The sequence below is a fragment of the Sander lucioperca genome, chromosome 7 (genome assembly GCF_008315115.2).
Source record: "Sander lucioperca isolate FBNREF2018 chromosome 7, SLUC_FBN_1.2, whole genome shotgun sequence".
NCBI classification, from domain to species: Eukaryota; Metazoa; Chordata; class Actinopteri; order Perciformes; family Percidae; genus Sander; species Sander lucioperca.
Window position 1 is genome coordinate 15,796,494 of NC_050179.1, and position 15,014 is coordinate 15,811,507.

The 15,014-nt window shown below is 40.3% G+C and overlaps 1 protein-coding gene across 8 annotated transcripts in view; it reads left to right on the forward strand.

The window, feature by feature from the left end:
* Positions 1 to 412: 412 nt before the first annotated feature.
* The window catches only part of LOC116063065 (serine/threonine-protein kinase WNK1), a 29,300-nt gene continuing 14,698 nt past the window's right edge, over positions 413 to 15,014 (forward strand). For 5 of the 8 annotated variants that reach the window (XM_036003775.1, XM_036003778.1, XM_031317923.2 and 2 more), the window contains exons 1-4: positions 413 to 656; positions 2,350 to 3,605; positions 14,036 to 14,208; positions 14,586 to 14,806. In XM_036003775.1, the coding sequence (XP_035859668.1) occupies positions 2,799 to 3,605; positions 14,036 to 14,208; positions 14,586 to 14,806 (1,201 nt within the window). In that variant the 5' untranslated portion in view covers positions 413 to 656; positions 2,350 to 2,798. Of the gene's footprint in view, positions 657 to 713; positions 1,099 to 2,349; positions 3,606 to 14,035; positions 14,209 to 14,585; positions 14,807 to 15,014 lie in introns of those variants that run through there. The other 3 variants (XM_036003776.1, XM_036003777.1, XM_036003780.1) reach the window with 3 other exon arrangements.

The window sequence follows — 15,014 nt, forward strand, 5'->3', positions numbered from 1 at the left end:
TTGTGAATTAAAAAAAAAATCATAAGGGTCTTTATATTCAAAAAATATTGTAACATATTTTTGACAGCTCTAACTTGTGTTGACACCTAAACTCGGACCAAATTATGCAAGATTTTAAACATATCAAACCCTTTTTAGAGGCGTATGCATAATTTATGGTAATTGAAATTTTATCCCAATTAGCTTACATTAACGTATCCCAAAAGGATTTTTCTTCATTAATATTAATTAATTTAGAATATGCTTATCATATCATTTAGAATTAGTGACATGTGACCTATACATGGTTTGAATTCACATGGATTTTGATTTACGTATACTCAATTGTCATAAGGAAATCAGATACAAAATTGATACAACAATGGTGCTTCAAAGTGATTTATGTATGTGTGTTATGGTTATGAGATCATTCTTCATTGGCGCAGGCGCTTTCCGGAAAAACCCGTTTTCTTCGTCAATATGTAGCCACAGCGCCGCTTGTTTGAGCCCACAAATCGCAACTTTGATGTTCACTAATTAGATGACGTGTCTGCCTGACACTTAAGAATAGTGTACACGTATTCCCCTTTATAAATGCGAAAACGGATTAACGCTGTAAGGACAATTTAAACGCCGATGCTTGTCAGCTGTATTGTGGATAACGTTACGATATAGAGGTAGGTCCATCTGCCACCCGGCACCGCTTAAATGTTGCTAACTGTTAGCTAGCAAAGCCAGAATCGCCAACTCAACGAACAGCAGCTAGCACAACGTTATTAAACCGAAACAAGTGTCATTTAAAAGTGTTTACCACTCGGCTACGAATAGTCGCTGTGAACCAGCTAGCTAGCTAGTGAGAATCTCATTTTAAAGTGCGTAATAACAACAAACAAAGCGTTAGCGTTATTAACGCGTCAGATACCATTGCTTTAAATTGGCACAGCCAGGAGGTGGGTCTAGCTTTTTAGGCCATCAGAAAGGCCAGACTAGCTGACGTTAGCTAGCTAGGTAGCAGTGGCAAAGGCTGGTCGATTTCCAACCGGCGTCATACGTATCCGGTGTATTACAGCACGGCTTGTAATGTTAATCAATCCGGGATGGGGAATGGCCCTGGATACGGTAACGTTGTCCATATGGAGTAGCTACACGCTAGTGTTAATTGCTAACGCTTACAGATACCTTAAAATGTCAACAATAGCTAGCTATGTGAAATTACCTTAAACGTTAAACTGAATTGCTAACTACGAGGCGGACTATATTTATTTTAAGACGACGTGACGTGGAAATCATTCGTCGTCGGTTAACGTTTTACTGGTTAAAGATTAGCTACTGCCAGCTAACTAGCTCTGTGCTAGCTATGCTTGTTAGCAAGCTAACAAAGAGCCGTTGCTCCTCCTTGCTTTGTATGGTCGATGTTGCCATTTCAAATGGCTGTGGTGTCACTTATAAGGCGGTAGAGAAATAAACGTAAGACAAGGCTTACGTTAATTAATATAGCTACTAATTGAAATAGGTCGCGTCGTTGTTTTTCTAATGTATCGGGATGTTATTGCTGCTAACATGCCCGGATTTTGTTTTGACATTGTGGTAGACTACCCTGGTAATGGCTGCAACAATAGCAGTTTATAACGTTAGATGGCTATATAAATACATGCAAAAATAGTCATGCGCGTTGCACCAGTCTTTGCATCTACAGTTATCGTTATTTCTTGGCAGGGTTATATCTTTGTGTGGCTTTAACTTTGTACAGAAGCGGTTTTAACAATTGACTTATTACTAGTTATTCAGACAATATCACTAACATGAGTATAGGTGTTGGTGATTTCCTGTTTATACTTGAGACAGGAATAATCAGCTGTCAACTGTGTTCAGTTAGTTACTTATGATCTCAAACGAACGTAAGAATAATGAAACTTTAGTGTCATTCTGAAGGGCTGTAGAATGCATTTGGGATTTGTGTCACATTACATGCTTATAAATACTTATTTATTATATACTTAAATATAAACACTTAATGCTTACTAAACAAATTAGTTGCATTTTATACCAAATGGGCACAGCTTTGAAATACAGTAACATTTTGATTGGACCTTCAAATAAGCCTCTGTAAATGCATGCATGTGCCTTATTTCATATGTATTTGGCAAGACAGCACATTTTATCAAAGAGGGTTACCTTCAAGACAAATTTCTACTTCACATCAAATGTGAATCACAAAATTATGAAAGCAATGCTATTAAACTGTATGCATACTGTAAATTCTACTTGGGAACACTTAGGCTTGTCTCTTACAGATCTTGTTGACATTTGACAATGTTTGTTACTTTTTGAAACATCTCAGGCAGCTTTTCTTTTTTTTTTCTCTTGCAGTGAACCTGGACTGGAGCATATTCCAAGTGTCTGGCCTTCCTGCCTTTGCCTACAGTAGGACGTTCGTGACTGTTGTGGGCTGTGGACGTTTTTTTCCTCATCAGTGATTCCTTATGCTTGATAGAAGCTGCACCCTGTGTCTTGCAGGATGGATGGTGTGGACTTAAAGAGACTTGTGTATCAACATCAGCACTCTGTGTTCTGCTGTGGTGTTCAATCTTTTACCATTTACAAGAGAACACCTCCCATTCTACACCTCCAATCTCTGCACTATATATATAAAGACTGTCTTTGAGCAGTAAAAAAGAGAGCTGAAGGTAGAAGTTGTTAGACTTTTTTTCTTTTCAAACACAGATCGATACTGCTTACATAAGCCTATATGCCGGATATGGAAGTATACTTATTTTAATTAGTTATTGTACACCCTTACTCTTAGTGTGGGTGGTGGGATGTCGGAAAAGCCAGACAACAAAATGGTGAAGTTCCTGGCTCCCCCTCAAAAGAGTGGAAATGGCCCCAGTTCTGGTTCAGATTCGATGGTGAGTGAGTGCCGGCCAACAGAGGTGAGACGCCGGCATCACACCATGGAGCGGGATCGATGTAACCCTGAACACCGTTTCTTGCGCCGCAGTGTCATCAGTGATTCCAATGCTACTGCATTGGCCCTCCCTTTACCCAGCAAGATCCCCATCCCCGCACCTCAACGGGTTCACCTACGAGAAGCCGCCCCCGAGCAGCAACTGGCTGCTGCTACTGGTCATCTGCAGCGGGCTGAACCAATTTTAGCTCAAAATGTGGAGTCTACTGACAGTGGAGGAGGAGTAGAAGGAAAAGGAATAGCCAAGGTGGATGTAGTGCCTTCAGAAAAGGAGCCTTCCATTTTACAAGATACCTGTGATGGAGAGGTGGTGTTAGCAGCCCGCTCCGCACCAGGCTTAGGAACAGAATTGCCAAGTCAAACAGAACCTGAAAGCACCACTGAGGTGAAGGTTCATCATGAAGAAGAAGAGGAGGAGGAGGAGGAGGAGGAGGAAGAAGATAAGGACTCTGCCAAGGCACGAGCAGAGGCAGAGCAGAGAGAAGCTGAGAAAAAAGTGCAGGACGACATCGAAGAGGCAGAGACCAAAGCAGTGGGAACATCACCAGATGGGCGTTTCCTAAAGTTTGATATAGAAATTGGACGTGGCTCCTTCAAGACTGTGTACAAGGGCTTGGACACTGAGACCACAGTGGAGGTGGCTTGGTGTGAGCTGCAGGTATGAAATTTGTATAGCCATTATTCTTATAACTTACCTTCCATCGTTGCTATTGCTATCACTCGCTGTCAGTCATAAATGCTCTTTTGATTGAGTCACCCTTACGGTTTCATTCCTACTGCAGGTGTCATCTTCTCCTTTTGTTCAGGCTAGCATTTCCCGTTTGATCGTCTCGCATTGCATTTGTCAGCATTTCACATTTTTTTTGTGTGCGCAGCAGTCCATACAGGTTGGCATGACCGCACTTAAAGAGATACTTTGCCAATTTTAAATCAGCTCTGTGTCATCTTTGTGTGGGCGGTGTGTCTTGATGAACTGTGTTTGGCTTCCCTCCATGGCGCTAGTCACTCCCCAAAGACCGGAGCAGTGGACGTCTGCCGAGATCCACCCGATGACTTCCCACACTGCTATGACACAGAGCGGGAATTAAATCGGCAAAATATATTTTTAAGACTGAATGTCTTAAGGAAAAGTGTCTACTTCACCACAAGACATTGGCAAATTACCAGAACTTAGCAAGGCTTGTACAATAAATGTTTTTAGCACGATGACTAGTGGATACACAACACTTCAGACACAGGAAATTACCTTTTGACTATATTCAGGGTAGAGCTGGGCAATATATCGATATTATATCGATATTGTGATATGAGACAAGATATCGTCTTAGATTTTGGATATCGTAATATGGCATAAGTGTTGTCTTTTCCTGGTTTTAAAGGCTGCATTACAGTAAAGTGATGTCATTTTCTGAACTTACCAGACTTACAGTTATAACTGATCTATTATTTTCCTTTACCCACTTAGTCATTATATCCACATTACTGATGATTATTTATCAAAAATCTCATTGTGTAAATATTTTGTGAAAGCACCAATAGTCAAAACTACAATATCGTTGCAGTATTGATATCGAGGTATTTGCTCAAAAATATCGTGATATTTGATTTTCTCCATATCGCCCAGCCCTAATTCAGGGTTAGACTTTGTTTCATTGCACTCGTAGTTTGCAGAATTGATATTATGATAATGATTTTCCTTATTAGTTTTTACACTGAATTATAACAATACATTAAAAGTTATAACTGAGCAAATTCTTGTCAGCAAAAGGTGAGATCTATTATTTAGGTTAGTATAACACCTTTTGAAGATGTAGCATATCTAAACTGCCATCAAAGTCAGTAAAATTCCATTAGGGTAAAATGCCATTGGTAATTATTTAATTCTTGCAATTTCCAGGGCCAAATGCGGCCACAGTAGTAATAATTTACTTACACTTCATAAAAACACGACCAGATTTTTTTTAAGCCTTTATATACTTAAGTTAATTATTCAACATTTTATTATCTAATACCGTTTTCCTGTATTAAAGAATCCATCATTTTGCTTTCAATTAGCTTCTGACCAATAGTTAGTGATTTTCTTAAAAATGCTTGTGAAAAAATTGTAGTTCTGCCGTCTGTCCAGTTAAAGCAGTAACATGGTCCAAAGCAAAGTTTGACCTCATTCACCACGTGAATATTTGCTTTTATTGTCACGCTTTCACCCTGTCATGAGAGGGATAGGCCTCACACGGCAGCATATACAACCATAAATACACATGCACACTGGTTTCAGAACAATGTGAAGATTGCAGACACATGCCCCTCCCCCCTCACACAGACCGAATCATGCGCATGCTCTGTGCTTTCCTGCTGAATGCTTGTGTCAATGTAAAATGGGTCACATTCCTAAGAGAGGAATCTCCTGTGTGAATAGCAGAAGGCTGGCCTGCCAAGGCCTGCTTCTAAACTATCAGTCCAACCGCCGCCCTCTTAACTTTCTTACATTTTCCCAAATTTTTTATTTTTTTAATCCCATTAAAATATAACTATGCCTTCCTATCGCTGTTTGTTAAGATTATACTATAAGTCTGGATACTTGAACTTATTTTGTCTAAACTTTATTCTACAATATCATCTTATTTGCCAACTATTGTAGAGGCACAGAAAGCTATGTGATATTTTACATTGCTACAATGATTGCACATAGTTTCTTTACTTTATTATACGTTTGACTTCATCTATGGCAAGATGCTATATTGTGGTATGTGAGGTAGATATGAGATTAACGCTGCACCTTAATGCTATTGATTGTTTAGTATTAGGTCGACAACTAATGATAAATGAACACATTATAGAGCCAGGTTACTAAAGAGAAAAATGCATTTCTGTTGATTGAGTAATTAATTGGTGAAACATTGGGGGACTTATCTGTATGTTGCAGGACAAAAAAAGGTTTCTGTGGTCTCCTGTGACTTCCGGTGAAACCAAAATATACCCGTCTTGTTTGTGTGGTTTGTAGGAAACGATTCACTCATATTGGCAAGTTGTAGGCTAACTGTCTCTCTTTTGAGAATCGCCTAAACTTGGTGTAGGATCTAGACAGGTCTTTGCCGGTTAACACTATTGGGAGACTGTTTCAGTGCAAAGAGGTGATTTATAGAAATATTTTACAGTCGAATGAGAAAACGGCTTTGCTTTTATGCAGGTGGTCAGTTCTGAAATATGAACATGCAACCTGATACTCTCATTCCCCTTCATTCCTCTGTCAACGCAAGAGTTGCAGTGCTAGAAACGGTTCAGCTACACATGAGAAGCTGAAATCCCCCCTCACATGGTTGTTAAAGCTGTCCCATGATCACTTAAGTGCTAATGTTATGTTCCCCATACATCTCAAAGGCATTTTTAGTGGAATATAATGTTAAAATACATTATTTTCTGTATGCTCCTTCAGTTTAGTTTGAATTGTTCAGTGCCTTTACAAACATTCATATAATTACAGGCATTTCTTCTTAGGTGCTTTTGACAGGAGTAGAAGTATATTGACCCTTTTCTACTTTGATTGCATGCAAAATGCAATTATCCTCCTAAAAAGCAAATTCTTTCAGATTAGTTATGATTGCACTGTTTTGAGAAAGGAGTAAGGGCTCATCCAGTTAATTAACTTATTGTTTTGTTTCCTGTTGATGTCAGAATCAGTGATGCAGGACGTAATCAGCCTTGCTAATTGTATGTTCACTGGAAATTTGGTGTGTTTGAAAAAAATTGCGACCATTTTTTGTGATAGTGCGAGTATTTTAACTATTTGCGCATGTGCGACCTGCATATTTGATGACTTTTTATTATAAACTGAAATGACTCTTTAATCTTAAAGTTCAACCTGAAGGTTGTTTCGTGAGGTGTGCTGTCAAAACCTGAAGTGTTACACAAGTGGAAATTTAGTACCAAATGTCATGACAAGTTCTTCAGAGATATTTCACTCTTGACTGATGGACCAACCAATTCGCTTTAGCTTTCCTCAAGCTGTGCCTCAATCAAGGCTAGACACTTTAGTGTGTGAAGTTTAAATAAAATGGCCCTGGCTTATTCAGTCTGGAAGGCCATCTGTCCACAATCGTCTAAGAATTTCTAGGCGTCCCACCGTTTTTACCCACTCATGAATCCACACATTTGTTTCGGATCTCACGTTGCAGGCATGTCTGAACAATAAGTAGGTCACCACAGAGAGGAAGTCGAGGGAAAGAAAAGGAATACATTTAGGAGTCTTCCCTTTCTTGCTCACTCATCCATCTTCTAATATTTCATCTTCCACTCACTGCCTCCCCATATCCTTCCTCTCCAGTACTGGCTGAAGCCAAACATTGAAAGATGAGGAAGAAAAACCCCAGGCATCCTTTAGAAGATATGTCCAGCTGGCTGATGGCATCCGCTGGGAGTGACACACTTTACAGAAATAGTTAAACATAGTGACTCGTCTTCATGATTGGTGGTCTTTATGTTTACTATAACATTTTAAATATGTATTGCTTATTTCTGTTTGTTATATACAACAAATTCAGCAAGAAACATCACATTTTGTAAAGTCAAATTCCTAATTTCATTTCCAGCATTTCTCAATGAAACCAGTAAATAATTGAGCAGTAGCTAACCTCTTACTGTCAAGCAGCAATACTTGAACTGTTTACTTATGTTGGGAAAAATAATCAGTGCTGCAATATATTATAAAACCTTATCAAACTCTCGTAGCCTGACCCTGGCTTTAGGGCTTCATCAGCCAATAAGCTGTTAGATGTTTTTTATTAACCATAAGAAGTGGCACAAAATTATATAGACTATAGTGGTGTAATGCACTATATGTATGTCTACATATACATTGTCTGTGGATTAGGGTTGGGCGGTATCCAAATTTTGATACCGTCAAACCTCCTCCCTATTTTACCGTGGTATACGGTATTACCGTGACTAATTAAAAATGATGACGTAAGGCTCAGATGGCGTCACCAAACTGTTGGCTTGTGCACCGTTCAGAAACTGAATACCAAGCACTAATACTGAAACAATAATAACATAACAACAACTCTGGAGGAAGAGAGGGGGGAGCAGGCCACTGCGGTGCGCACGGGTGCTGGAAGCTCTCCATTAACTTGGACGGCTTGCTGTCGCCAAGGCTGTTCAGGGACAGCAGGCGGTCTGCTTTCTCCAGCTCCGACAGTTCAAAGAGTTCCAACAGGAATGTTTTGAGTGCGTCGTACTAGGGCTGAATGATTTTTTTTTCCCAAATATTGCGATTTCGATTATTTTTTTTAAGCTTTGTCTTCTGTATTATTCAACAAAGACAAACAATAAATCATTTTATAGTATGAACAACACACAATTACATACTAGACAGTTAAAAAAGTAAAATTATAGTGTACACACACATACACACACACACACACACAACAGTGTATTTTTTTTTTTACAGTGCACAGAGGAGCTGCCTCCAGCCCCTCCCCCTCGGGAAGTTGCGTGCTGCCGTGTGCACTTGTTGAGAGAGGCTATCGTTGCGTTAGCTAGTTGTTGGTGTTCTTGCCGTGGGATTAACTGTACTAATAAAACCGTTGAAACACCGCGGCCACGCTGCTGTGAAAGCTCCCTGAACGTCATTTATCAGAGTCTGGTTGTTACCCCTCTCAGTGGCAGCTCCTCCACTCATATCTTTATAACGGAGCTAACCGGAGCTAACCGCTAATCAGAGCTAGTTGCCAACCGAGCCTTCAGTTCTGCGTGTCTGTATCCATTAACTGCACGTATGGACTCGAACCAGAATAAAACCCTTCATTTTATTAAAATGGCTGTAAAAGTTTTAAACTACAACTCTGAGTTGTTTGAATGACAGAAATCAGCTCAAGGTACAGTGTAGCGTTAGTGTGCTAGTTGATGCTTTCTCTGCGGAGTGCAGACTGATTTGCTCTTGCGAGTCATGTGACGCAGCCTTTTAACATATCGCGATATTATCGCAAATGCAATTAATCGTTCAGCCCTACGTCGTACTTGCCGTTAGCCGGAGGAGCCTCTAAAAGAGAAGACACACCAGCCCGATAATCGGGCGTCGGGCCGTCTGGCGTGGTCGTGACTCGAGTCTGTTCTGTGTGTCCCGTGCCGTCGGCCGTCCGAGGAGCCGTCGGCATTCATTTGGGCCGACCCGACATGTTCAGTCGGGGACAGGGCAGTCGGGACTCACCCGGAAATGGGGAGCGGATGAGCCGCTCAAAATCTGACGAAAATCTTTTAAACTGACCTTTGTCAATCTGAAATGAAGACAGATTCAGAAACTGCACGGCCTATTTCTCGCTTAAAATGTTTTCAGAAACACGTTTCAGTGAACTATTTTAGTACAACATGAGATCGTATTCTGAACAAGCCGCCATGACAGTCTGGCTGTGAATTTCCGGTGAAAAAAGAACTACGTGACGCGTTCGTCCAATCAGCTGCAAGTTTTCATTTTCTGGGAAATAATCAGACTGTTAATGGAAACAATACAGAGCAGCGCCGCCTGCTGCTATGGAGACGTATTACGTTTCGCGCACGCGCAGAGCGTACGCTCAAGTCGGCGTCGCCTCAGTGTGTTCTGAGGCATTTTTTGGACCTCGGGACCCGACTGATCAGTCCGACTGGCTTTTCTGCCGACGGTCGGCCCGTCTGGTTGGTGTGTCAGGACCAGCGCCATAGCCCCGGCTGTTGTTGAGACATCTAAGGCCGATACCACGTGGAAATACTTTTGTAACGTCCTGTGTTATTCCTCTCAGCTGGAACTGGGCCTCGATGTGCTAAAACCACGGGCGTGGGTTGTTCTGCCAAAAGTCCGGTAACTTGATGGTGGCTGCGTAGATAGCACCGACATTAGCCGCGCCGCTAGCAGTGGCTGGCGCCGCCGCAGCAACAGCATTTTCACCACCGTCGTTGTTTGACATAATTCAGCCCCGGAACTCGTATATCATAACACCTCTCCCTTAAAGGTACAGTACCTTGGTGAATGTCTCTTTCAGTCTTACTTGCGGGTCACCACACTTTAATATTTACTCCTTGTCTCCTATATAAGTGCAATGCATATTTTTTAATGACTGTATTGAAACTGATACCGTTGCTATTTTTAGACCCCGTGGTATACCGTATTACCGCCCAACCCTACTGTGGATTAAAAAGTGTGTATAGGCTTTTTCCAGATAAGACAGTTGGAAGCTTCTTGCTTGAAAAAGGAAATCATGTATTTATTGAAGCCTCTGATTCACACAAATCAACAAAATCGCACAGAACAAAAGATGAACATTTAGTGGCTGTCATCTAACAATGCAGATTTTAAGCAATGTGCCTTCACCGTTTATTATTATGGTGGTTCTCTTTGTGGATTTTTGGGCCCTTTATTTAATTAATTTTTTTTTTTTTTTTTTTTTTTTTTTTTTTTAAACTATTTGAAGCGGATACCTAGTTTTCTACCACATTAAAGTTAGATGAATAGTCATGCTGGCATACTGTGAAATGGATGCATCATGCTGTCTTCTGCTGACAATCATGGTGATCTTTGACCTAATGGGCATGTGTCACAGTGTCATCAGAACGCCAAAAACCTCTTTCAACAGTGGCATGCTGCACTTGCAAAGTAACATTAAGGGTGGAACTGTTTAACATGACTTCTTGGCTTTCAGGCCCATCCGCCAATTCCCAGATCTCAACAAATTTTACCCAGAGGGCTTCATTGAGCCCTCAGTGTCAACCTCAGAGCAGGCCTCAGGGCAGGGACCTGGCAGAGCCATCTCTTGGCATAATCACAGACCTATAACCAGTCTATTTTTAGGATTGTTGGGTAATTTATGATGGCCTTTGCCTAGAAGCAGTATTTTTTGTTCAGCTTTGGTAATACTGTCGTTAACTGGCATTAGATGTGATTTACAGTCAGTGCGTTTACATGCAGTTTAAAAAAACGATTATATTTGGGTTAAGGCAATACCCCAATTTCTCAAACAACATGTAAACACCTTACCGGTGACTACCATGCACTGTTCCAAGTGTTATTAACAGCAGGACATGGCACAAGCCAAAGAGCACTTTCGGTGTCAGTCATAGGGAGTGTGATGTGTGTCTGATTGCAAGATCGTAAATTCCTGCAGGATTTTTACAGTCACTGGGTGCAATGCGTACTTTAAAATGGTAAGAGAGTTATATGTTATTGGTTTGTCCTTAACGCTGAGTAATCATGACAAAAAGTTAAAAGGGTAGGGTTTCTTGGTGTCAATGCCTTACAGGGTAAGTTTGGACTTGTATTTTTGTTTTAGATGAGTTACCAATGTGGCAATGTGCCTACAGTGGAAATAAATACAGTAGTTTAGGTATTTGTGGGGGTTGGTGTGCCGTAGACCCTAAGCTAGGAATTTTTAGGTTTATGCTGCCATGGATCTTTTTGCATGACGCAGAAAGAGAGGGGAACCACTGCCCCAATAGATAAATACTGAATACTACATAGAAACTAGATACTGGAACTGGAAAGTAGGTCAGTTGATTCAAGTGCACGGTAGAGCCTCCATTACTTGCCCATTTTTCCTCACATTCTGTTTCCTGACATTGCTCTCTGATTGTTAACATATGTTTCTCTCTTACTTCTGATTTTGTCTGCCCTATGTTGCACCCAGACATTGAAAACATTCAACCTTAAACCTTCAAAATACCCCCCCACAAATGCTGTAGGAGTTTCAGTTATGTTTTTTCTTGAACTTGATGATGTCAGTCACTTGAAGGTTTTCTATCTCTTGCTAACACACAAAGTCAAATCCTTACTCCCCAATCACAAATGGACTGAATTGCCTGGCCCATGGCCAGGTCCCTCAGGGTTTTAAGGGAGATCTTTGCTTGCAGGGTTTCACTGGGCTTGTCTAACTTGCATGGGCTTGCTAATCTATAGTCATGCATGCTGTAAATGTAGGTCATGCCAGGAATTACTAATGGAACTTGAGAAGGGCGGTTCTACAAATTCCAAAAATGTTCGTTATTACTCAGACCCTACAAAATGCTTTATTGCCAGTCCTTATTTATGCGTTGCTCAGTTTATGGTATGTTAAATCCCATTTGGCAAACAATGCTATCAGCTTTGCATACAATTTGCTATGATTCATTGACAAACCCATCAGCTGCCAGACATTTGTTGACTCATCTGTAGCTTTGTTTAGAATACAGGCAATGCCGAACACAAAATTAGCCTCATAGCAGATACAGTTGATATCCAAGGGGCTGGGCAATATGTCAATGATAATATTAATTATAGTCCATCATTCTGTTGTAAATAATGATACACAGTTTTGTCTAAATTAACAAAAAACAATCCAGAATTACTCTCCAAATAAATAATCAATTTACATACATTATAACGTTGTGATGAACATTTACTGAAACGCCAAAACCGGTGGTTTTCCACATGTTAACACTTAACGTGATATAATGTATATTGAATTGACCCTTCGCTAAGCCACGCCCGAAAACCGCCACAGGCCAATCGTGGCTTAGCAACCGTAACTAGGCACGGGAGTTCTGTCAAGCTTTCGAGTGAGGGAAACATGCCCATGCGTTGTGCATATGGATTGTGCAAATCTGATACCCGGTATCCTAAAAGTTTGGCTGGGGTAGTGACATTTTTTCCCTTCCCGAAACCTAAAACCCAAGGGGAGAAATGCCGGGCGTGGATCAAGCAGTGTGGGAGTCCCATTCACAACTAAATGTCGACAGGATTAACAAAAACACCCACGTTTGCTCCAAGGCAAGAACACGCTAATGTTAGCTAGCTAGCTAACTCAGCACAGCATTGCTTGGAAATAATGACAGTTCTTTGTTCATAATACATATATTTGAACGTAAAATAAGATGATTAAAGACGGAAGCTCACTGACATACTTTAAAATATATTTCAGCATTTTGTTAATCGCTAAAAATATAAGCAGGAGAATGTTATCATTGCAAAGTGGTCAGGCTAATGTCTTGTGTTTATTCCACAAGATTTATGGATAAGCTGTTTGATTTATAATTATTAGAGTATTTTCAAATGTAACTTACCCTGCTGTGCATGAAAATAGCTGTTCCTCAATTTGTGTGTTTACCATTTGAATGGTCAGTGTATGAGGCAGCTGCTGCTTGCGCTGGGACCTATAGGCTTTAGCTTCAATTTTGATGAAATTATTCTCTAATCGGTTGCATATTACATCGTGGATATATCCCTCGAATGCATACTGCAGTCCCTTTTGTCTTGCTCTCTCAGATATTTCACCTGTTCGCCACAAATTACTAATTATCTCCTTGGGAATGTCTGACACCGGTGCATACGTACTGTAATAGACGTGCCAGGCACGAAAGCTTGTCAGGCGTAGCAACAGTAACTAAGGAGGGCGGGGCTTAGCGAAGGGTCAATTGAAATTGTCTTCTGGTTGTGGTGATTATTTATTTTTCCCACAAACCTACTTAAACCTGCTAGAGTAATGTGTGTCTGTTGAGAGGATTTAAGCTTGTATTGTATAGTAAAAAGGTTTGCAAAGAGGACAGATTTGATTTGGTGTAACAAGCCTGATTTATTTATTTGTTTGAGATTATAGTCCACTATGTCCTCATCTTCTCTAATTCTGAGTCATGCTGTGGCCATTTTAGTTTTCTTGGTATCTAGGACAAAGCTAGACACATTTAATTTGGTTCACAGTAGTTTGCCAGAGAAAAAAGGGCCACATCCCTCTGCCCCCAACTGGATTTATTTGTTCTTGCCAGAGTATATGTGCAATTTTGTGTGTGTAGAAGGAAATGTAAATTGCACCACCTTACTGTTAAACTTTCAAAGGCATTTTATTCAGTTTGAGTTAAATGAATATCAAGTTGACGGTAGATTTAAAAATGTTTTCTTATGGATCATGGGCACATTCGTGGGTTAGGGTTAGAAATAAAATAAATCTTTACTTGGTTTGTATTGATAGTCTTCATCATGATATTTTCACATTACTGTGTTGGTCATTAATGCATTGTTAAAAATGTTCTGTATATCTAATACTGCTGTCCTTTTGTGATGTATGAAATCTTTAAGTATTTTCTTTTTGTCTCCTGCAGGATCGTAAGCTTTCAAAGACAGAGAGGCAGCGCTTTAAGGAGGAAGCAGGAATGTTAAAGGGACTACAGCATCCCAACATTGTCCGCTTTTACGACTCCTGGGAAGGACCCTCCAAAGGCAGGAAGTGCATTGTATTGGTCACTGAACTCATGACTTCTGGCACACTCAAAACGTGAGTCTCGAACTCGCCAGAGCTAACACACACATTAATACAGAACTCATACATACCTTATACATTAGGGCTGTGCCATTTTGATAAAAACAATCGTCTTTACAATTGATTATAAATATTCTGAACATTTGTCTCATCATTAAAAAAATATAATAGTTGTTGAACTTTGTATAATCTGCTAATGTAATGTAATTTGTCAACATTTTATAAAATGTTCATTTCTTAGTACAATTAAAATAAAATTCAAGTGCATTTGCTCTTGTTAGGTGCTTTTATTAAAAAGTGTACAGAAAAGTTGAATTACTACATTTAAATTACAAATGCTGCTAGCATTATTAGTTCTGTGTGTGTAAAAATTATGATCTATTCTCTTGTAGATATCTGAAGCGGTTCAAGGTGATGAAAATTAAAGTGCTGCGGAGCTGGTGTAGACAAATCCTCAAGGGGCTCCACTTCCTTCATACTCGGGCTCCCCCCATCATCCACAGGGACCTTAAGTGCGACAATATTTTCATCACAGGCCCAACAGGATCTGTCAAGATTGGAGACTTGGGACTGGCCACACTCAAGCGTGCATCATTTGCCAAGAGTGTTATAGGTACGACTCCAAAGTAATTTCTACCTTCTGATCCCTGTCCTGCTGTGGGGCAGTACCTTTTGTTGCTTATGTTTGAATTGAAATGATGGTATTTAAAGAGGGTATTTTCCTTTGGCTTGTTTTACTGACGATGTGGTTTAAAAACAGACCACAGCGTTTCAGCTGTCTCTCAAACCACAGCTCAAAAGGAGGCCAAATACTGTGGTAA